This window comes from Ursus americanus, chromosome 9 (assembly GCF_024610735.1).
Source record: "Ursus americanus isolate L20-20 chromosome 9, mUrsAme1.1.p, whole genome shotgun sequence".
Classification (NCBI taxonomy): domain Eukaryota; kingdom Metazoa; phylum Chordata; class Mammalia; order Carnivora; family Ursidae; genus Ursus; species Ursus americanus.
The window spans coordinates 57344398-57366383 of record NC_142135.1 but is presented as its reverse complement, the minus strand read 5'-3'; the positions used below and the strand labels follow the sequence as shown (position 1 = coordinate 57366383).

The following is a 21986-nucleotide window of genomic DNA, read 5'->3' as shown; positions in this document are numbered from 1 at the left end:
GAGAAACAGATCCATAAGCCACAGCTGCTGGCTAGACGGCGTCCTCATAGATGCAGGGGTTTAAGTTGGGGCCCGTGCATTTAGGGACTCTATGATTTAGACAGGGAGGACATCACATTTTCTGGGTGTGTATTAACATCTAACTGAAATTTGGCACTTCTTTAGGCAAAATATTAAAAATATTGGAAGTACGGAAGTATAGTTATTAGACCAATTGCTAGATCTCGTTAGTCCATGTGCTAATAAATCCATTTATTACTACAGCACAAATTTATTCTGATATGTTTACTCTCGCGTAGCACAAATACGCTTAAAATATTTTGATCATCAATGTCAATATAATTTTGTGAAATCTTGGGTATTTTTACTTTACGTAGTTTAGAAATATTCTTCTGTGAAGAGGTGTGTAAGGTTCACCAGAGTGCCCAAAGGGGCCGTGGCTCAAAAAAGGTTAAGGACCTCTGCTTAACCAAGTCCACAGATGAGATGAAGGAGAGTCCAAAGAGGGGAAACTAAGGACCCATTTTACCCTCAGTTAATGAGACATTTGGGGGCTAGGACTTAAGAGGATTTAAGCTGCTTGAAATTATCATACAGATAAAGAAAGATATCTGTATTTCTCTGATGACAACTGTTCTTTGACTTTTCGTATCTTTTTTACACAAGCCCCCGTCTGAAAACGTGGACCGTGTGTTTAAGGCTGATCACCACAAGGACCTCTCTGCCTTCAGTCTTGGATGTGTTCATTGGAGACCCCAGCGCACGCTCAACCAGGAGAAGGCGACGGAGGGGGGACCCAGCTAAAATCACACGAGAGTGCGTGCTGTCCGGGCTCCAAGCTCACTAGCTGCTGCTATTGTTACATATGGAGATACCACGGGGTGTGGTGGCCAGGGGACTCTGTCACCACCCTTGAGGGGATGATGAGGCAAGAAGGTGACGGCATCTGCAGTTACCAACCACCTTCTTGCTCCTCGAAAATGTTTGTGTATCACACATCCAGATGCCAGCACGCAAGGCTGTGGAGAGCAGGCACGGCAGGTAGGGCGCGGGAAGGTGCCAAAAGGCCCAGTTATCCGTGTGTCGCTCCCACGTGCCGCTGGACAAAGCTCGCAGTTGGCAGGCGTCTTGCCACTTTCTCTCCCAAAGTAACTGAATAAATGGGACCCTTGAACAGGACGCTCTCACTCCCAGCGGCTCTTTCACTGTTTCGTGCTTTCGACTTCTGAGATGTTGTCTTTGCTTGTCCCACTTGAACCTACAGCCGTCAGCCCCTCTAATAGGGGTGTCCATAAAGAACTGCCCTGAAATATGCTTTTCCAGAGCACTTAATGTCTTTCCAATTAAACCCAGATGTGAGAAGCTGAAGGCACAGTTCTCAGGACTGAACACGATGACATAAATCTTGCAGCTGACAGAGATCCCACTGAGCTCGGCTGGGGAAACTCACAGAGAACTTGTTTGGGCCCAGAAAGGCGGCTGGGTATAAAGACAGATGTGTACACTCTGCTTCCAAAAAATATGCTGAGAGAGAAAACGCTCTTCCAACACAGTGCCTACAAATAGGGCTGGAGGCATGAAGCAGGTTGGTTTCGCTCCCCCTCCCACACTCGCTGCTAGATCAAAGGAGGTGATTGAAAAGGCTTTGCTAGAAAACAGACCAACTCAGCGATGCTTCCTGGTCTCCTTAATTGCTCTTCTCAGGGAGAGGAAGGTGGGCACTCCTGACAGACCTTTGCTGGAAAAGAACAAGAGCTGTTTGTGCAGCTGAGGGTTTGGCTTTTATTTTTTTAATTACCAGGTTTTGTACACTTTCCAGAAAGTTCCTTTTAAAAATAGTATATTCTTCCTTCTCTTCTCCAGATGCTAGGAAGTGCAGGTTCAACCCAAACCGTGTCTATTTCAAAGGGACACAAAAACCCAGGGCTGGAGTTCAAGGAGTTTGGTGGCATGCTGCCCAAGGACTGAAGGCTTGGGTTTTCTCTTACCCTCCCAGTAATTTTGTTTTTAAAGCTTGGGAAACAAATTCCACTGAGGGATCAGCTTCTGCAGGATGCAGCATGGAGAAGGGCAGGCGGGCAGTGGAAGCAAGGAGCTGGGTGCAGGGAATGAGCCCAGACCAGAGCCAATGTGGTCACTCTGACAGACAGGTGCACGGGTGGACTAACAGCTCTGTGATGCATCCAGAAGGCTCGATTTCTAGAGTCCCAGGTTCACAGGAGAGCTGGGTGGTTTTTTCCCCTCAACAGCCTGCCCAATTATCCACTGCTTCCTCTCTCCCCCTCTCCTGCCCCATCAGGGTGGCAGCTCTGTGACAGAGGACAGCAGGTGTGGGCAGCTCGCAAGGGCTTGGTCAGGGCGACTCCTGTGAGCCTCACCTGGGTCTGGCCAAACCAGTGCCGGGAGAGCCTTGTCCCCTCTCACCTGAGACTTTTGGCTTTTTCCTGCCACGCATCCCAAGTAAAGCCCTGATGAGAGTGCATTTCACTGACAATTTTATGACCCTGACCATTTCCCCCTGTAACCGTATCTTTAAAATGGCTCCTTGTCTTCATTCAGGTGGGTGAGAGCAGGGCTGTGTTCTTCCTCCACTTCCTGCTGCTAAAACGTCTCTGCCTCGAACAACGGCACTAAAGTATCAGAAAGTGAGTTCTGGATTGCAGAACTGCACGCATAACGTTGACCACTTTTATTTTCCATCTTGAGATAAAAGCCAAAACATATTTTTTAAATTTATGTTTTACATCTTGGGTTGGGTATTACCTTTCTGAGTGAATTCTAAGTATTGTAAAGATGTCTTCAAAGATAGACAATTTTAACTGGAAAGAAATTAACGCAAATCACCGTGTACCGCGGTGACATGCTAATTTACAGCACCGTAAAGGTACAGCTCAAAGCTCGAATGAGCCAGAGAGAAGTTGGTGGATTGATGGTTTGCAGTAAGAAAGCTTTAGAAACAATAAAACGTAGCTAGGATTTTAGTTTGGAAATGAACGAAAAGGTCCATTTGTTCCAAGTTACTGAGTTTTTAATTTAGATCTGCTGTTAAAACCTAATGCATTTTGTACTTGTGGTTAGTAAATGACTCTAACTCGGTGTCTTTAAGGAGAAATTGCAAAAGAGCCCGAATAATTTTCAAAAACTCATGGCTGCAGGTTTCTTAGCAAAAATGTAATCTTTGTATCTCACCTTTAAAATGAGAAAAAAGCAGAAATGTAAAAAAAAAAAAGATACACCAGTGATTATTTATTTTTTTGCGGTTAGCAATTATTGTAAAAGGGAAAACATATTTCCATGGAGACAAAATTCACCTGTAATAGCATATAAAATACTGTATATTCATAAACCATTGCTGGCAATGACTTGCCCCAAACATTTGAATCTGAGCAAGAACATAAAAGCTATCATCTGATATTTTTTCATGATTACATAAGCATGTATTTCCATTTCTTTGCTCAGTATTCTACACCTAAGGTGCAAATATATTCAGAAAACATACTCTTTCGATTCTGAGCGCTGCCTGGAAAAAATTGAGAGGCACTTGGCTACCCAAACCAAGCTGATGAGAACTGGCAACGGGGCTTGTCACAGCCCGGGAGGTTTGAGGCCTCAGTAGATAAACCAAATGGATAGCTCTTTTTAGAAATCAGAAGGAGATTTTTTTTTTTCTTTTAAGAGGCAAAGAATTCTTAGGGTAGGTAGATTTTTTTCATTGTATACCAACAAGAAATATAAATTCTGGTTTGGTAACACAAATAACCTGTCTTTCTGAAAGATGCAGAGCTACTGATAAGGCATGTAGCCTTTTTTCTTTTCTTTCTTTTTCTTCTTTTTTAGCAGGCTATTGTCCCGGGTGTGCGGGAGCAGCCGGGGCACTGTCTCCCCATTGGGGTGTAAGTCCTCTGAATGAATGACTTGCCCTTGCAGCCACTCTGTTCTAGAGAGCTCCGTGCCTTCACTCAGGATACGTGTCTGCATAGCCAGAAAACAAATGGGCACTCCCACTGGACAGCCGTTTTCCTTTTACTTGAGACCATCTGATTCTAAACACATCACTTAGAAAAAAAAAAAAACTCAGAATATTAGATTATTTAAGAATTAGTTTTCTTTAACAAATAAGTTATCTATAAAACAGAGGTTCTGGAATTTGTTTCTCAAGAGAGCAAGCGATCAAATAGGAATTCTGTTCAACAGCCTAAATGAGTGGCCATAGACTCAGCACTACGGGCCGCGTGTTAGGTTTAAAAATGCCACACATTCATAAGGTTGCATTTCACTGCACATGGTGAGAAACGTTAAACAGTGACTGTGATATAACACCCACTGGACAAATTTAAAAGCTGCCGAACCCTAAAGAATAATATTTCATCTTGGATTATCTGGTTGCCTATTTCATTTGTAGACACGACCTCGTTAAAAAAATGTTCAGTAGATGTACCTTCAATTCACATGTTAATTTATGCTTTTTTTTTTTTTTTAAACCCCTTTCACTGCCCCCACCCCTTCACTCCTCTCCCGCCTTCCCCTGGCAACCACTTATCTGTTCTCTGTATCAATGTGTTCGTTCTGCTTTTGTTTTTAAATTCCTCATATACATGATATCATACAGTATTTGTCTTTTTTTTTCTGACTTACTTCACTTAGCATAATGCCCTCAACGTCCATCCACGTTGTTGCAAATGGTAGGACCCTCCCCCCTTTTTTTATGGCTGATACTATTCTATTGTGTGTATCTACCACATTTCCTTTATCTGTTCAACCATCGATGGATACTTAGATTGTTTCCATGTCTTGGCAATTGTAAATAATGCTGCTATGACCATGGGGGGTGCAGGTATCTTTTCAAGATAGCGATGTTGTTTCCTTTGGCTGAACACGAAGCAGTAGAATTGCTGGATCATAGCTCTATTTTTCATTTTTTGAGGAATCTCCACACTGTTTTCCACAGTGGCTACACCCATTTACATTCCCACCAACAGCGCACGAGGGTTCCCTTTTCTCCTTATGCTTTCTACTTATCCTTCTCAATAGTATCACTGTAAAATGGATTTCAAAGACATCACCCTGTGATTTTTGTTTGTACCTGTCTTGAGGGATATTTTTCTAAACCCTGACTCAGTGGCAGCAACAGAGAGAGAAAGTGAAGACCAGCATCCACAGGAACGGGGTCCTGGGTCACTTTGGGCCAACAGTACCTACCGATCATTTCCCCAAACATTTGAATCTGAGCAAGAGCATAAGAGCTATGTATCCATGATGACATCTTACAGTTAAATGGCATTTAGCCTTTTATTATTTTTAAAGAGAGAAGACAAGGAGTATGAGACAAGGAAAGGACTAATGGGGAAATCTTTCAGAGGCAATTCAATATCTGGACGCCTGGGTGGCTCAGTTAGGTTAAGTGTCTGCCTTCGGCTCACGGCATGATCCTGGGGTCCTGGGATCGAATCCCACATCGGGCTCCCTGCTCAGTAGGGAGCTGCTTCTCCCTCTCTCTCTGTCTCTCCTCTGGCTTGTCCCCAACCCCCGTCTCAAATAAATAAAATCTTGAAAAAAAAGGCAGTTCAATTACCGCCTCAGCTCATCGAGCTGTAGGTCTAGATGTACAGTGTAGACGTGTGATAACGCGCCAACACCACGTCGGTGCCTACAGCAAAGCCGGCGGGGAGCTGCGCTCCCCAGGGGACAGCGACACTCTGCGAGCGCTGCAAACCGCACAGGTCTGTGACTGGTAGCACCGACAGGTGGGTGTCTGCGAAGCAGGCAGAGTACTGTCGTCAGGAAGACTAAGTCCTCCCCAGGCTAGAAGAGGAGTGTCTTTGGCAGTTCTTCCAGGCCAGCTCATGCTTAGACGTAGGGTTCGGCTTCAACTGGAGATGGAAATATCTAGCCAGGTCATCCTACGCAGTGTTTGCAGCATGGCGCTGGAATTCTCCCATGCGCAAACCCACCAACGCACGCCTTGCTGCAGGCAGAGGGGCCATCTGGATCCCATCTCCTTGTATAAAGGTGCAGATCATGAAGCCCACCGCCTTCTCTGCCTGGGCTGGGCCTGGGCCTCGCTGCTATCTACCGGTGGGGAAATTTCCTCATGTAAAGGTTCAGAAAGGACAGAGGCAGCACTGATCTCGGAGAACTTCACAGCTTTAGTCTCTGGTCCAACGACTACTCTCTCAGGGCCTGTGTGACTAGGGTAGAGGGTCTAGGAGCTAGGACCATAGGTCAGAAGTCAAAGGTCAACATGACCATGAGGCTTGCTCTAGTTACAGTAGACACTGCAGTCCTTTACCAGATCTTCCTTGATCTGGAAATGTTCCTAGTGGTTGTGGGACAGCCACAGTTCAGGGCAGGCCAGTGTAGCCCAAACCAGGAATGGGAGACAGCTCTCACAGCTCCCAGAGACAGGCCCTGGGGGTGCTCAGTGCCTTTGCCTAGGCTGTTCCCTCAGTCTAGATGTCGCTGCCCACCTGTCTTCACCTGGAAAACCACTACTCATGATTTAAGATTCAGCTAAGCTGTCATTTCCTCCCTAAATGCTCCCCCAATTCCCTGAGGGCCAGTCGTTCTGCCTTTTATACTTCCAGAATGCTTTGCCCATATCTGCATTACGGATTTTTATCACATCGATGATATATGAGACCACACCTCTGTACCCCACCAGGCCACAAGCTACTCAAGGTCAGGGGGTACGCTATATGTACCTCTCTAGCCCTAACGCAATCCCCAAATATTAGGATATTCAATAAATATTGGATGGATGAATGGATGGATGGATGGACGAGAAGGTGAGGCTCAGTGTCAGCTGAATCAAAGCTCACCGGCCATTTTTAGTTTAAGAAGATGGGTTCAATGGGAGGAAGTCAGAAAGCAATCCATGTATTGGCACATATCAGTTGCAAAGATGCCTCTCTCCAGTGGGCAGCATCAGGCTCAGCAGTAAAACAAATACTCTTACAATATTCAGATCTGTGAGTAGCATGCATTGCAGTCTGGTTGCCATGGAGCATTGTTGAATTAAATGTTAAGTAGGGCATAATTACTGCATGAGATTAGGCACAAAAGGGCAATCTAAAATATACAGTGTGGTCTATTTAAAACAGATCCCAGTCGGTGGTATAGAGGACTTTAAATAGGACCTATTTAAAATAGGTGAGCCCGAATTAATCCAGGGTAAGAAATGGAACCTCTCATCTTGCATTACACAGAGAAAGAATAACGGAAATCTGCCCAGAGTTATCAATCATTCATTCCCTCAGGCGTCTTTTGAATACATCCTCCATGCACAACATGGTCTCGGCTTCACTGAGGGCATAAAGAAATAGGAAATGTGCACGTGAAAGAGGAAGAATTTGTCAGGTGGGCGTGAGAGGGAGCAGGAGTGGAGGGGGCCACACAGCCTAGCCGCCAGGCGGGACGAGAGCGGGGTCTGGGGGGCTTTCCCTTCTAGCACATCTCACCAGATAATCTTTCGCTTCGTACTACTCATCAGCGGGTCGCCTGGGCTGATACAGTCCTACATTTTTAGAGCCACTGACATTTTCTTTATGACAACAGCTACACTTTTCGAACATGCATAATTTATGCACAAACACATTTGGACATCTATTCAAAAGGGAAACAGCACCGGGGCTGCTAAATTCAAATTTGAGGAGCTATTACACAACAATTTTATTTTGTAATGAATCACATACAGTGTATTGAAAACCACATATATCAAAGGAAACCAAGGTCCTTTTCTGTTTATTCCCAAATCTTTGATTCTCTGATTTAATAAATGTATTGAGATTTGCACTTGTTAATGACTTTCTTTTTCTTTCTTTTTCTTTTTCTTTTTCTTTCTTTCCTTCTTTCTTTCTTTCTTTCTTTCTTTCTTTCTTTCTTTCTTTCTTTCTTTCTTTCTTTCTTTCTTTCTTTCTTTCTTTTTCTTTTTTTCTTCCTTTCTCTTTTTTTCTACCCTGACATCTTTCTTTAATTTGCATTGGGCACTCTTTGAAATGCTATGATTTTTCCTCATGGGTGCATTTTATCTGTGAATTAAGACTTTCTTCATAATTCCCTCTGGCTTTTTGTTAATCAAGGGCACTGAAAGGTACAAAAATGACCGCTGTGTAGTCAGATATCTGTTTTTCCAGTGGAAAAAGGCAAGAATATTGAGACCCAAATCAAGCTTAAAAATACACAGAAAGAAAGCTCAACAACCAAAAAAGCACTTCCCTTTTAATATTAGCATCTAAATGCCAGTGAATCACTAAATAGACTGTAGGCTGGTGTCTGGGCACGGGTCCTCGGAGGCTGCTGGGCCCTCCCAGGGAGCTGATCCAGGAGGGAGGAGGGCCGAGAAGCCCGCGCCAGGGGCCGCGGGGACCCCAGGCAGCTCCCGCAGCCCCGGGGCGATGACACGTGCAGTTGGGTCTTCATCTCAAATGAACCATTCATGCTTAGGCACCCTCTCATATTTCCATTTGTAATGTCATAAAGGAATTTCATTTTATACTTTCCAGACTAATGATTTGGTACAAAAAAGATATGCTGCTAAAATGAGAGGACGGGGGAGGAAGAGAATTCTTGCAGACATTGTGAATCAGCAACGCAATAGGCCGAGAAAAGCTATGCCGGGACTTTGATCTCCCACGTCCCCATGACTCTGACGCTTTGCTTACAACGTATTCAATCTGAGCTTTAAATACCACTCTTAGTTTTTCTCTTTGGTGTAACATTTGTCTGACTTTCCTTTCTACAGAGATATCCTTATTTTAGCTGTTTTAATTTATAGGCTTTCCACTAGCATAGGCATGATATGCAAAGTACTGAACAACAGGTTAACACGGTTAACAGGTTAATATGGGCACTAACCAAGCAGTCTGCCACTCTGGGCTGGGGCAGGGTCTGAGACACCCCTGTTGTACTGAGTGTGACTCCTTTAGTAGCTGGGTTTTGGGGAGATGAGATGAAGGGGGAGTCTCAAAGAGGGGCCTAGGCAGCCACGGGGTTGGCAGAGGGCACTGAGAGCTCTAGGCCATGGCTCTTTACCAATGCGTACGGAAGTGTTTCAATATTTCAACCACCAGTATGGGCACAGGAGAGCATACTAACACCAATCCGATGAACCTCATCCCTGTTAAGATCTATCCTTACATTTCCTTCCCAGGAACCTCACAGGAAGAACTACGATTTAATTAAAATTCTCAGCTTTACTTTCATAAAATAAAATTGGCTCTAGCACTGACTTGGAATTTTGGTTTTCACAATTATAGCTTTCCTCATTAGACAATTCGGCTTCTGGGTAATGTATCTGAATCTCATGGTTTCTACTCTGATTCCCATTCAATATTCTAAGATATTCAGGAATATTTATTTTTATTCCTGCTTTCATTTTAATGTACAAATATCTTCTTACTTTATCATTCTTTGGACTTAAGCCTGTCTAGTAAGTTTATAGAAACAAGAAAGAGAGAAAAAAAGAGCCTGCAGTTTCATTAACAGTTGCCAGACATTCTTTCCCAATACTTGTCAAGCAAAACTCAAGGGAAAATGTTAAACAATTGAGAACAAAATTATACCCCCTGAAAAGTAGCTATAGAATGTTCTTTAAAAAAAAGATCTTTACTAACTTGAATATTATCTCTAACTGTAAAAATGTTGGCTCGTTCTGAACGCCTTTAACAAAGATATAAGAAAGTTAGCTCTTGTTACATGAACCTGATTTTCATCATGTGTATTCTCAAAAAGGGAAACCAGAATTTTATCCTGCTATATTCAGAACCAGAGTGCTGTAAACCAAGCTCTGAATACAGAAAGAACAGGAGGAAGTTGATGCTGGTCAGTGGGTGGATGGCATTGGAGAAGGGCAATAACACTTGACATTAATTATACATCGTCCCACCCGGTCCTAGTCAGGGTATTTGCCAAGAAGCTCTTACATTCCTGTGGCCGGGGAACAGGGCCACACTAGAGTTTCATGGAAAACAACAGTGCATTATAAAACATTTTAATCACTCCAGCTCCCTGCAATGACTAAATAATCTAACAAAAATTTTCATTGAATGGAGGCCTACTTTTGTCAAAGTAATCAAATTTTGACTTTAAAGTTTTTTTTTTTAAGAAGTTTCCTATGTTCCTTTTTCTCTCATGACTAACGACTGCTGATTTAATACTAACTTGCAAAGGTTTTTGTTCTACAAAGATAGATGCAAAGACATGGGGGCGCCTGGGTGGCTCAGTCGGTTAAGCTTTCCCTCTCCCTCTATGCTCTCTCTTGCTCTTGCTCTCTCAAGTAAATAAATAAAATCTTAATTAAAAAAAAAAGGATAGATGCAAAGACATAATTTGTACACACGCAAAAAGCCATACAGAGGAGTCTCTTCCTTTGAGAGTGTATAGTCACAGAAGAGGGGCAGGGCTCCTCACCTAGCAAGAAAAAACTTAATTCCCAACAAGTACCAAGCATATGAGCCCTTTCAGACCAGCTTTATTATTATATTTGTATGAAAGAGCCATAATTTCCCACTCTATAGAAACCGCTTTAGAGAATACATTTTCCATATCGAAACTGGAAATCCCTAAATCCATCCTGACAGCCATCTGAGTGTGCAGGGTTTTTTAAAGGGGTGACTTTAAATAGTTGAGAGGCACTCTGGTTTCTGGAGCTGCATTTTTATCCTTCCCCCTGTCAGGAAGTGGGGCCTCCCACGGGAAGTCTGCTCTCATTAAAGTGACCCCTCCCGCCCACCCCCAGAGACCTCAAACTGTGGCCCTAGTGTGTGCAGAGCTCCCACTGAAATAAAAGCTGATCCTCAGACTGCAGCAGCTCGGCCCCCAGAGAGTGCCACGTCCCACACAGGCTGCTGTCATTACACCCACGCCGTTGTCACAACACCCAACGGGCTGTTACTAAGGGCTCTGGTATGCTGCCGAATATATGCATTAAATAGGAATTTCAAAACATATTTCAGGAATACTTGTCCTTGGCTCCACATCTTCCCTTGCTCAATGTGGCCACTGTCCCTGGAGGAGCGACTTCTCTCAAGCATGGCTTGCCGGGACTCTTGAGGCCTCTTGGGCCCCAGCCCCAGCCGTGAACACACAGTGGAAATCAGAGGACTGCTGCCTGAGGAATCTAGGCCAGCGGTGAATTGGATTGTTCTCCTTCTCTTAGACCATTTGTACAGGTCAGCACATCTCGCTTCACCCTCATCCTCTACTCAGCAGTGGCTGCCAACCCAAACCCAAACTCAGTTCCAGTTTTGTATCCTTATCTTCCAGCGGGAGGTACCTGACGAGCTGTGTGTCCCCCTACTCCACCTTGGTGCTGCGGAGGCCTGTCTCCGTATTGAACCAAGAAAGAACTCGAAGAAAAAGGCCATTGTTGTTATTGTTTTGATTGAGGTGGTTTGGGAAAGTTCATCTGTTCCAAGTTAGAAAAGAGACATGCTTTGATAGACAGCACAAACGACTAAATCAATATTTAAGGGCTTAAATTCTTGTTAAACACGTATGCCAAATTACTACAGGGGATGAGAGAAGTTTTGAACAAGTTTAAACACATCTGATACTTAGCTTAAGAACTCCATTTCACCTTCCCTAAAAATTGCCCGAGTACATAGACAGTGGTAAAGGATGGCCAAATAGTAATTACAAAGGGCTTTTGAGGAACACGCTGAAGGGAGAGGGATGCGATCTGTCCTCTGCTAAGCGTTCAGTACTCTTAGATCCATGGTCTTCTAGACTTGAGGCGTCTTGTGGTATTCCCTAGTTGCTTTGGGGGGCTTAGCTTTAGTGACGACAAAAACATCAGTTGCTTCCAGGACGAGAGCCACGATTATTTAAAGCCCTACTCTGTCCATAGCTTTCTTTTCACCTTCTTCACACTGATGTCATCAGGAGCTCTAAGACTGTCCTAACATACTTAGGATATGTTTGTTGCATTCTACAGATTTCCAATATGCTTCTGAGAGGGATTCATTCCAAATGGTTCAGCTGCGGACACTAGAATCAGCTTTGGACTGGGAGTCTGGACCACAGCTCTGGGCTTTAGTTTTTGGGGTGTACCTGCTCCCTTATCCCCTCTTCTCCCAACTCTTTTCCTTCTTTCAGTTGAAGGAATCACTGAATAACTGTGTGCCAGGTTCTTTGGTGTGGAGTAAGTGATTATATGGGCTGTGCAGTCAGACCGACCTGGCCTGGAATCTGGCTTATAGACCGGGGAAATGGCTCCCCTTCTGAGTCTCAGTGTCTTCGATGAGTTTCCTCCACTGAGATAATGCACACAAAATATTTACCACCGTGCTTGGCACGTAGGAGATGTGTCATACACAGAGGCTCTCACGCTTACATAGACGTATATGAAAGAGCACGAACAGCTTATGGGCTAGTGGGGAAGAAAAAACACTAAACAGACCATTTCAGTACTTCTGATAAATGCTACTTTTAAAGGGGTAATACTTATCCCAGCCTTGGTAATTGGGTGGAAGGTGAGGCTCAGAGGAAGAATATAGGAATTGATACCTGAGCTATATTTTACTGGATAAACAGGGGAAGATATTCTCTCATTGGTTTGGGAGAAAATCAGAAACCTTGTGGAATCATAATTAATTTGGCAAACACGGGGTGCCTAACACATGATTTCTTCTATGTATTTGCAAATGCATCCATAAGCTAGGGAGAGGATGCCACTTACATCATGTCATACTGGTGGCAACCAGAGAGGTCAACAGATAGCGTAAGCATGGCAGCAAGTGGGAGGAGGACGGAGACTGTGTAGGTCGGGAGAATGAGGTGGGGAGAAGCAGAAGTCAGGTAGGGACCCAGCCGCAGGCTTTCACCCATCTGTGGAATGCAGGGGAGCTCTTAAACTTGGAGCCTGCAGGGATGGAACTGGACCAGTCCCCTGGGACTGCACACGTGGGTCTCTGCCTAGCCACAGTGACACACCGAGAGTTCAGCGCTACTGTTCCCAGCAGCTCTGCTCCCACCCTTCCCCTCGGTCAATCCAACTTCCCTGCTTCTTTGTCTGGTCCAATTGCCTAACCCAAGCCTGTCACATCACCTCCTCTGTCAGTCTTTTCAACCACTACCACCCCCTCCCACTTATAATGGGTTTTTTGTCCACATCTGCTAATAAATAACAAAACATTTTAAACCTAAAAATATGTAAGATATTTTCCTTATTCCTCTGGCATCTATGACTTCAAGTGTCTCTTTTGATATACCAAAAGGTAAGTGTTCTTAGTCAACTTACTGTCTTCACGATACCTAGTATTTAAAATAATGCAATTTATTTGAATGCTTTGGGAATGTACACAATCGACAGGTTAATAAAGACTATGGCAGGGGCACCTGGCTGGCTCCGTTGGTAGAGCATGCAACTCTTGATCTTGGGGTCGTGAGTTCAAGCCCCACATGGGGCATAAAGCTCAGTTAAAAATAAACAAATAAATAAAAATCTTAAAATAAAGTTAAAAAATGAAAAAGACTATGGCATTCCAGGGTGCGTAACCAATGATTGTGAAGAAACTTCTCTGAAGACTTTTTGCACAATACGTAATTAACTTGAAAGCAGTCATAGTAGGAAGCAATGAGAAGATTCCTTTTTCTTCCTTCTGGTCTGCCTCTGTGCCTGCTTTTCTGCCTATCTACCAGCATTTGCTGAGCCGAAATGGAAAAGTGGGTCTGATAGCAGTTTATTTGACTCCTCCTATGCGATCATGGACACATTAATTAGACATTATGACACTTGCTAGACAGTGATAAGACGAATACGGTCTAGTTTTATCTTACTTTATGTCTTTCCAAAGCAATATGCTGGCCTTTGAAAATGAAAACATAGATCTTTACGTGCGGCAGTACGCATGAGGCAGGCTTTTACTGGCTCATTTGTACTCTTTCCTGACCTGCTTTGAACGAGCAAGATGCAAATAAAAAATGGCTCTTATAACAATGTCGTCCAGAAAAATTGTACTCCTCATATCTATTTCATTTCACATCTGCCAGGTCCGAAGAGTAAATACACTTTATGCATGAATTTCTGAGTACTTGATTATAAAGGATATTGCTTCATAAGAAAGACTGTAGAAAAATAAATCACCATAATTATTATGTAAGCTGATGACACAAAACAAATGTTCACAGTTCAGGTTTCTGAGTCTTTCTAAGTGGTCAAGGCCTTAGTCTGATACTCTTCCCACGACTTCGTTAAAAGTTTATTTATTGATGTGCAATCCAAGATTCAGGACACTTACGGGAAGCATATTCAGGAAAAGGAGTCGAAGTATCTACTCCATTTGTGAAGGAGACTTTCAAGGAGGTAATTTCCTTTGATTCTGATTTATCCCATATCTGGGGGTGAATAAAAGTTTGATTTTTTCAAAACGACTTCTGATCTGTGAGCGGTGACAGGGAACATTTGAGAGCTGAGCGAGATAAGGAAAGGACCCTATGTCTCACAGAATTGACTTGGAATATTTTTCATTTTAACCTTCCAAGCAGGTTCCCTAACCTTGTATGTGCACTGAAGAGGCAGTGGGGGTTGGTGGCTGTGAAATCAAGACTTCACAATGGTGGATCAAGCCTTCCCACCAAAGGCCAGATTTGTTGTGAAACATCTTTATTCCACCATTTTTTTTTCTTTTTAAGAAAAAAAGTCAGGGGCTTTGAGTAACACTTTCCAAGTTGCCCGAAGATTTGTTGCAATTTCTAGCTTTTGAATGAAACTTTTCTGGGATACTGCCTGAAGCAGAGAGCTTGGTTTGGTTTGGTTTCGTTTTTTTCGCACAAGAAACATGCTGGCAGACAGATCAGGCAGAACCCTGTTTCAAGAGGTTACTCAATCTTCTAAGCTCACACCGAGCTGTAAAGCTGGTTCTCAGACGTCTCCATTTTCTCTCCGAATCCTTTTGAATGAAGGTTCTTGCGGCTGCTCACTATTCTTTTAGAGGGTGACACCCATTCTCTATTCTCCTTCACTTTGAATATCATTTTTCAAGCTTTCTGGGAAGCGCTGTTACACTTCTATGAAGAGACTCCAACTGCCAATCTTGAAATATTCTTTGAAACCAGTAACACCAGGTGCTCTGTTCGAGAAGGAGAGGAGGCAGCTCCATATAATATACAATACAACATTTGTTCGCAGGCAGCCCTGGATTTACACGCACACACACACACACACAAACTGCAGCCTAAAGAGCTCAATGTTTCTCTTGAAACACTCTGACGGTTCAGGAAATGCAAGGAAACTTCCAAACACAAAGCATTTTAAAAAATGGAAACAGAATAATCAAAGGAAACACTAAAAAAAGAACCCGAGTCGAACATGGCTTGTACTAACATGCTTAACAGAGCGGAAGTTGGGCAGTTAGATGAAGTTATATCATCAACCTGCAAGTAAGAATGAACTCTTTCAGAATGGTGAAAGATCTACTCTTTGTAAGCCATGTTAGAGGGGGTGGATTTGTTTTTGTGATATCATTTTAGGAAGATACAGCTAAAATGAGGTCATTGCCCACTGGAAGACGCCCCTGCTTTCTCAGCATAATTTGTATGGGACCAAAGTCAATGGAAGAATAAACACCAACCTGATGTTTTCTACTCTTGCCAAGAAATTATTCATTGTCCTTTTGAATTTTTACAGCCTTGCTCTTCAAAGAGCAGAGATCTGCAGAGGAGGAAATTCAGGTGGCAGAGACGACCCCCACCCCAGCCCACACTTAGTGACAGCCTGGGTCTGACCCCTCTCGTTCCCAGCCACTCCAGCAGTGGGGCCAAACAGGCCTGAGGTATCCTATCCAATGGTCAACAGTTTAAAACATGATAAACATTTCAAATCCTTTTGGATGCATATTGATGTTTTCCAGTACATATGATAATGTTTTATTAAATATTTAAGTGGATTTTTTTTAAAACCACAGTTCCTTTATGCTATCCTAGAATATAGCCCATCCTCTTTATTTAGTTTCTGTATTTAGTAGAAATGTATTTGACCAGAAAATGGTATTAGGGTGACCCATTTATTTTTTATTTAATTATTTCTTCAAACTAATTATCTCTTTTAAACCAAGTGTGGGTTGCTACATGTATTTTTTGAGGCAGGTGATTAACTTCCCTTCCTGCTTTCAGAGGACAATGTTTTAAAGTTTCCCTTCTCCTAACCCTTTCACAGGTTTGACTGCTTTGGATTTGTTGTGACTGATATTGGGCACCAAGAGCCCCGTGTGGTCATCAGAGCCTTGCCTCGTCGTCATCTGTTACGTACGTGCACACGTGTATGTGCGTGTATATGCATTGCTTAATTATACCACAATGGAATTAACATCCCCCTTTGGGTCTTTATTACTATTTTCTTACCCCTGCCTTTGAAGGCAGTGTGTGCTAGGGTAGGGTTAGGCCCAAATGCTCTTGCGTTAATCTCTTGACTAATTCAGCAAACTCTAGGGAAGCATTCTTGCATTTTAAAGCAGCATACCTGTAGCTCTTTCAAGCCTGAATGGTGATCCATAAATTACATTACTTTAAACCAAAACACCTTGGTGTATTCTTGTCACTGTTTTTCTGGGTTTCAGGTTCATGAAGTTACCCAATCATCTCTACTATTTCTATGTTCTGTTCATTTCAACGTGGCGAAAAAGTGTGAGACTTTCCTTCTTTCTGGATCTTTTAAAGACATCAGTTTGCCAGAGCTATTTTATCCCAAGTCTTTGCAATAAAATGCCTCCGGAGGAGAGGTGAAAGGGCTTGGGCAACGCCTTTTTACCCTCTGGCTTATTAGAGAGGAGGAAGGGCTTCTACACAGGATGAAAGAAGTAATCCAGGAAGGAAGCCAGGAAGAAGAGGGGGTGGAGGGAAACTTAAGCCAGTGTCAAGAGGTTGGTAAATGGAAGAATGTGACATGGAAGAGAAAAATAGAGAAGCCGCTCTGATAAACCTCACCATCCATCCCCGAAGGCCTGGTTCACAGGCTGCTTCTCCATGGAGTCACCGTCCTTTCCCACCGCCGCTCTCCCACCACTGCAATCCAGAATGTTTCATCTGTATCTCCCTCACGGTCCTCACCAATTTCTACTGTGTGTTGTAGGTATTTGGGCGATCTCCTGAAAGCCCTCCATTCATTCGACACGTAATAAACAATCACTGAGCACCTTCCTTGATGGCGGGCACTTTGCTAGATGACAGGGATATGAGGATGACTGAGACATGCTCCCTGCCCGCGGGAGGCTCACAGTCCTGGTCTGGCCCTTGTCTACAGCATAAGGAGCGACCTCTGCCATCCTCGCCATCTTGTTCCCATGTCATTTCTCTGTCAATGCAGCCTCCCTTCCCTGAAGTGTTCTTTCTCTCCTTTCCCTTGTTTGTCTTTTGAGGTTCAGGCACAAACTCTTCGTGGACGTTTCTCTGAACTGCCAGGCTGGGTTCCTACAGCATATGTACACTTTTCTTTTAGCACTTCTCCTAAATCGAAGCCTTCTCTTTACAAATCTATCCCCACCAGTGCAACCAGGGCAGGAACCTTACCTTCTAATCTTTGATTCTCCAAGCTCAAGCATAACACCTGTTCCATAGTGGATGCCCATTAAATATTAGTTGAATAAGTAATTGATTTGCCCTCCTCATAATATTCCTCTTAAGTGAGGTGGGAAAGAAATCATTTATCCCTTTTTACAGGAAGGGATGGTACAATGGACTGAATGTTTTTGTTCCCACTGTCCCAAAATTTATATGTTGAAGCCTAATCCCTAGTGTGATGCTGTTTGGAGGTAGGGCCTTTGGAAGGTGATTAAATCATGAGGGTGGAGCCCTCAGGAATGGGATTAGTGCCCTTATAGGAAGAAACACAAAAGAGAGGCTCTCTTTCCCTGACAAGTGAGGACACAGCAAGATGAGAGCCATTTGCAAACCAGAAAGAGAGCCCTCATCAGACATAGACCAGGCTGGCACCTTGATCTCCGACTTCTCAGCCTCTAGAACTATGAGGAATTTCTTTATATCAGCCATCAGCCTATGGTACTTTGTGAAAGTCGCCCAAACTGACTAAGACAAATGGAGAGGATAAATGACCTGACCCCAAATTTAAGTGATGGTAGGGCCGGGCAAGAGGCCACATCTTCTGCTCTGCTCACAAGAGCAAGTAAGTTTGCTACTTGAAAAGAGATGCCTGTTCCTTCTGCATCAGCTCAGGGGGAGGTTTTGGGTGGGAGATAAAAAGATACAGGGACAGACATGGTAGGAGGCCATGAGTGAGACGCACCTGTTTTCTGTGGTCCTAGAGAAGACAGGTTGAGAGTCAGTGCTGGTGCATGGATTCTCTCTCTGGGCAATTCAAGAAAGGAAAGGAATGTGGGTCAAAGGAAACAAGATAGAAATCAGATCAGCAAGTGAGTACCCCTCCTGGTCAAGAACACACATGAAATATCCAGCCGGAGGGCCCCCCACTGGGGAGAATCAGACTAAAGCTGGCATTAAAGCCAAGTTGCTTGGAGAATAAAGCTGTGATCCCGGAAAAAATGGGAAACAACTCAACAGATTTATAAGTGAATTTCTAATTCATATGACTTTTACAGGTGCAGATACACTTGACTTCCTTAGAAGGGTGACCAACCAGGCAGCACAAAGCAGTGGGAGGGGCCTGACTGTCCCATTTGAATCCAGAAGCCCTGGGGTTAGGTCTCTGTCTTACAACCTACAGGCTCCGTCACTTTGCCCAAATTACTTAGCTTCTCCGAACCTTAGTTTCCTCTTAAGAAGATATAACGCTCTATTTTTATAGAGTTGCTGTGAGGATTGACTCTCCTTTAAATAAGAAGTTCAGATTTGTTTTTCAAATGATTACATTCATGATTGAACTGGGTTGTCAGCCAGTTTCCCCCGAAGCTTCTAGCCAGATATCCCTGTACGTCTCAATAGTGAGGTTTCAGCTCTATGGCTACCGCCAGCTGCAAGGGAGTCTGGACAACAACGACCAGTTTCGCTTTGGTGGTGGTTGGTTTTTTTCTCCCCTTCTACGTGAAGAAGAATTTAAGGCAGAGGCGGGTTACGAAAGGCTTTTGGATCGGTCAACTTGTGCTACAGCAGCCAGCCGCCCGGCAGCAAGAGCACGTGCACAAGTGCACAGAAGCAAGGGGTCATGGGACTAACAAAGCTAAGCAGGGGCCTGAGATGAGGAATCTCATTAAACAGTAAATTAAGTGTAACAGGGACAGTGGCACAGAATAGCCCATTAAGAGAAACAGCTGAAGCGGTCCCACAAGAGCTTCCAGAAATACAACGTAGGCTACTTCCAACAACACTGAATAGGAGACGGAGTTGCTGCTTTTCGGGTTTCCCTTTAACGTTACCTGGTGTCACCATTTTGCTTTCACTTTTCACTTTTTCTCCCCTTTACCCTCAACCCTAATTGTTTTTAATACCCCTAAATCAGCACTCTCTGATGCCATTTTAGGGTGAGCTCCATTTTGCTGGCTTTTCTATTTCTCTTGCTTTTCCCCAATATCAATTATCCTATGTTTAATTTTCTCAGATTCCAATGATTGATTATTCCTCTATGGTGAAAGGAAGGAAGGAAGGAAGGAAGGAAGGAAGGAAGGAAGGAAGGAAGGAAGGAAGGAAGGAAGGAAGGAAGGAAGGTGGGCTGACAGGCAGACAGGAAGAAAGACAGGAAGAAAGAGACAGGAAGAAAGAAATTCAGGCTAAGATGGGTTAGCTCTCTTATAACATTTACATCTTAATCTCAGCCCTTAATGTCCAAATGCAAAGTAGAGCAACAGGAAATATAGGCATGATTTGGGGCATTGAAGGACAGGGCCGTGGAAGAGAGATTTTCAGACTAGGGGACCTTGCTTTAAACTTATGCATTATCACATCCCTACATTGGCTAAGCTAAAGGCTAACACTGCTCACAAAATCCCAGAGCTGAGATGCAGGAAGGGAATGCAGAATGGATTTGCCTTTAATCTGTGTGGTGTGATAGGACAGGGTGGTGGTGTACCAGAACTGGGTGGGGAAGGACAGATCTGTCAAAACATGAGAAGAAAAACTGATGTGCTAAGAAGAGATGACACTGGGTTTAAAATAAAGCTCCATAAAGAGCTACACAGTTAGGTAACACCCAATCAAAACAGTGCTGCTAATGGACTAATTATTAGCCCAGAGATACAACTGTGAATGGGGTGGGTCTCGGGGTTGGGGTGGCTGTAGGGAGAACAGGAGTGAGGGTGGGTATCCTGAAGGTAAATAAAAGTTAACTTTACATTAAAGCATATGCCAGACACAATTAAAGATAATGTCTTTGCTTATTCTTCAGTAAAATGTCTTCTTTTTTCCCCCTATGTACTTAGCTACAAGTGTGTGCTATTAGAAAGCCATCAATAAAAAAAATACAGATAGATAAATTGGGGAATAATTACTCACAATATAAAATAGGTACTGAATTATAAAAAGAATTCTCCTCGAGCTTTTCTTAAGTGCCATTTAAAATAATACAATTCAGGTTATCCAAGATCTTTTAAAAAAATATACAGTATAAGCTTTTAAGAATTCTATTTCATAAGGTAAGGCCAGCCCATGTAATAGAGAAATAAAGCTTTCAGTCGATTTAGTCCAGCATAAAAAAAAAACAAAAACAGAAAAACAAAAACAAGAAACATACACTGCTTATAGATAAAGGAGATAGAAAAATGCAACCCACCTTCAGCTGTCATAAGGGGTCATTTTATACTCGGTGCCAGGAAGCTCCTGTTTCACCAAGAAGGATTCATTAAGTAGAACGAAAGTCAATAAAAATGAGTTTTATTAAAAAGAACTGGTGTAATTAAAGGTATTAGTGAAAACTAGCCCAGTTATGAAGGGGAAATGACTCAGCAGCATGTCTAAGAAATGAGACAATATACCATAGAATCTTCTCCCCATTTAACTTATTGCAGAAAAAAAAAAAAATAGGATACTCTACATAATTTGTAACAGCCAAGGTGAATGCCAGCATGATGGAGGAAGAAATACTCACATAAAACTGTCGTTCTTCAAACAACAGTGAATCACAGGATTGACGATGTTCACAGCCCAAGCAATGTGGTCGCGAGCATAGTAACGAGCCCCCGCGTGACTCAGACGGACACGGCTTAAGGGGAGAGGTGATTTTCATTAATATTGTTCTGTACGTTAAAATCGAAATGAGAATATTTGATCTCTGGAATATTTAAAGCTGCATCTTGGGGAAAAGAGATTTAAGGCTCTCTCAGAATGCCAGACCAAATATATTTCTGAGGGAAAAAAAGGGGGGGGGGAAGCTAGTCAAATGATAGAGTATCCACACATCAAAGGGCAGCAGAGTGGCTGTGCAATATGGTTGTTAAAGGAATCATCCTATCCAAGTGTCTGTGGTCTTGGTCACATGGTTTGAATGCGGAGCAAAAATCCACATGCCTCGAGACCAAGTCATGTGCATGCTGGCATTTCTGCAGAGCTCAGATGTATGGACGTGCATGGGAGCCAGAGGCACTGTGTGAGTAACCAGCACCTTGTCCCCCGAGGGAGCCCCCAGCTTCGTGTTCCGATTGGAGCACTGCCTTGGAAGAGAGAGAAACCGCCGGAAGCCTGGATTTGCCAGTGATGCCATGTGACAAGCCACTGCCTCGGCTAACACCTTCTACTATAACACCCTCAAAAGGATTAAGTGCTTACTGGCTAAAAAATAAAATTAAAAGGTGGATCAGAAGCCGCTTCAAGCGGCGGAAAGCTTAGCGCAGGACGCTCCTAGCTGCCTCACCCTCCTGCCAACGGGGAACATACAGAGGAGTATTGTGAGAAGAAGGGGATGGAGGAAGTTTGGAAATTTCCAGTTACAAAAATAATAAACAGCTCATAACAAGATCAGTTACAAATGGATGGCACTTTCCAAATTAGCTGGAACATTTTCATCCACCCTGTGCTCCATACAACCTTTCCTGTCGACCCCAGAGAGTTGCTAAGACCATCGAATGAAATATTGCCTGCAAGGGTGATTT

The 21986-nt window shown here is 43.4% G+C and overlaps 1 protein-coding gene across 23 annotated transcripts in view; it reads right to left on the bottom strand.

Annotated features, from left to right (window-relative positions):
- The window catches only part of STAU2 (staufen double-stranded RNA binding protein 2), a 312861-nt gene that overhangs the window by 23153 nt on the left and 267722 nt on the right, over positions 1-21986 (bottom strand). Inside the window, exon 18 of one of the 23 annotated variants that reach the window (XM_087864808.1) lies at positions 12902-15068. The exons of the other annotated variants lie outside the window; for them this stretch is intronic. Within the exon in view, the coding sequence (XP_087720934.1) occupies positions 14970-15068 (99 nt within the window). The 3' untranslated portion in view covers positions 12902-14969. Of the gene's footprint in view, positions 1-12901; positions 15069-21986 lie in introns of those variants that run through there. 23 annotated transcript variants of the gene reach the window in all.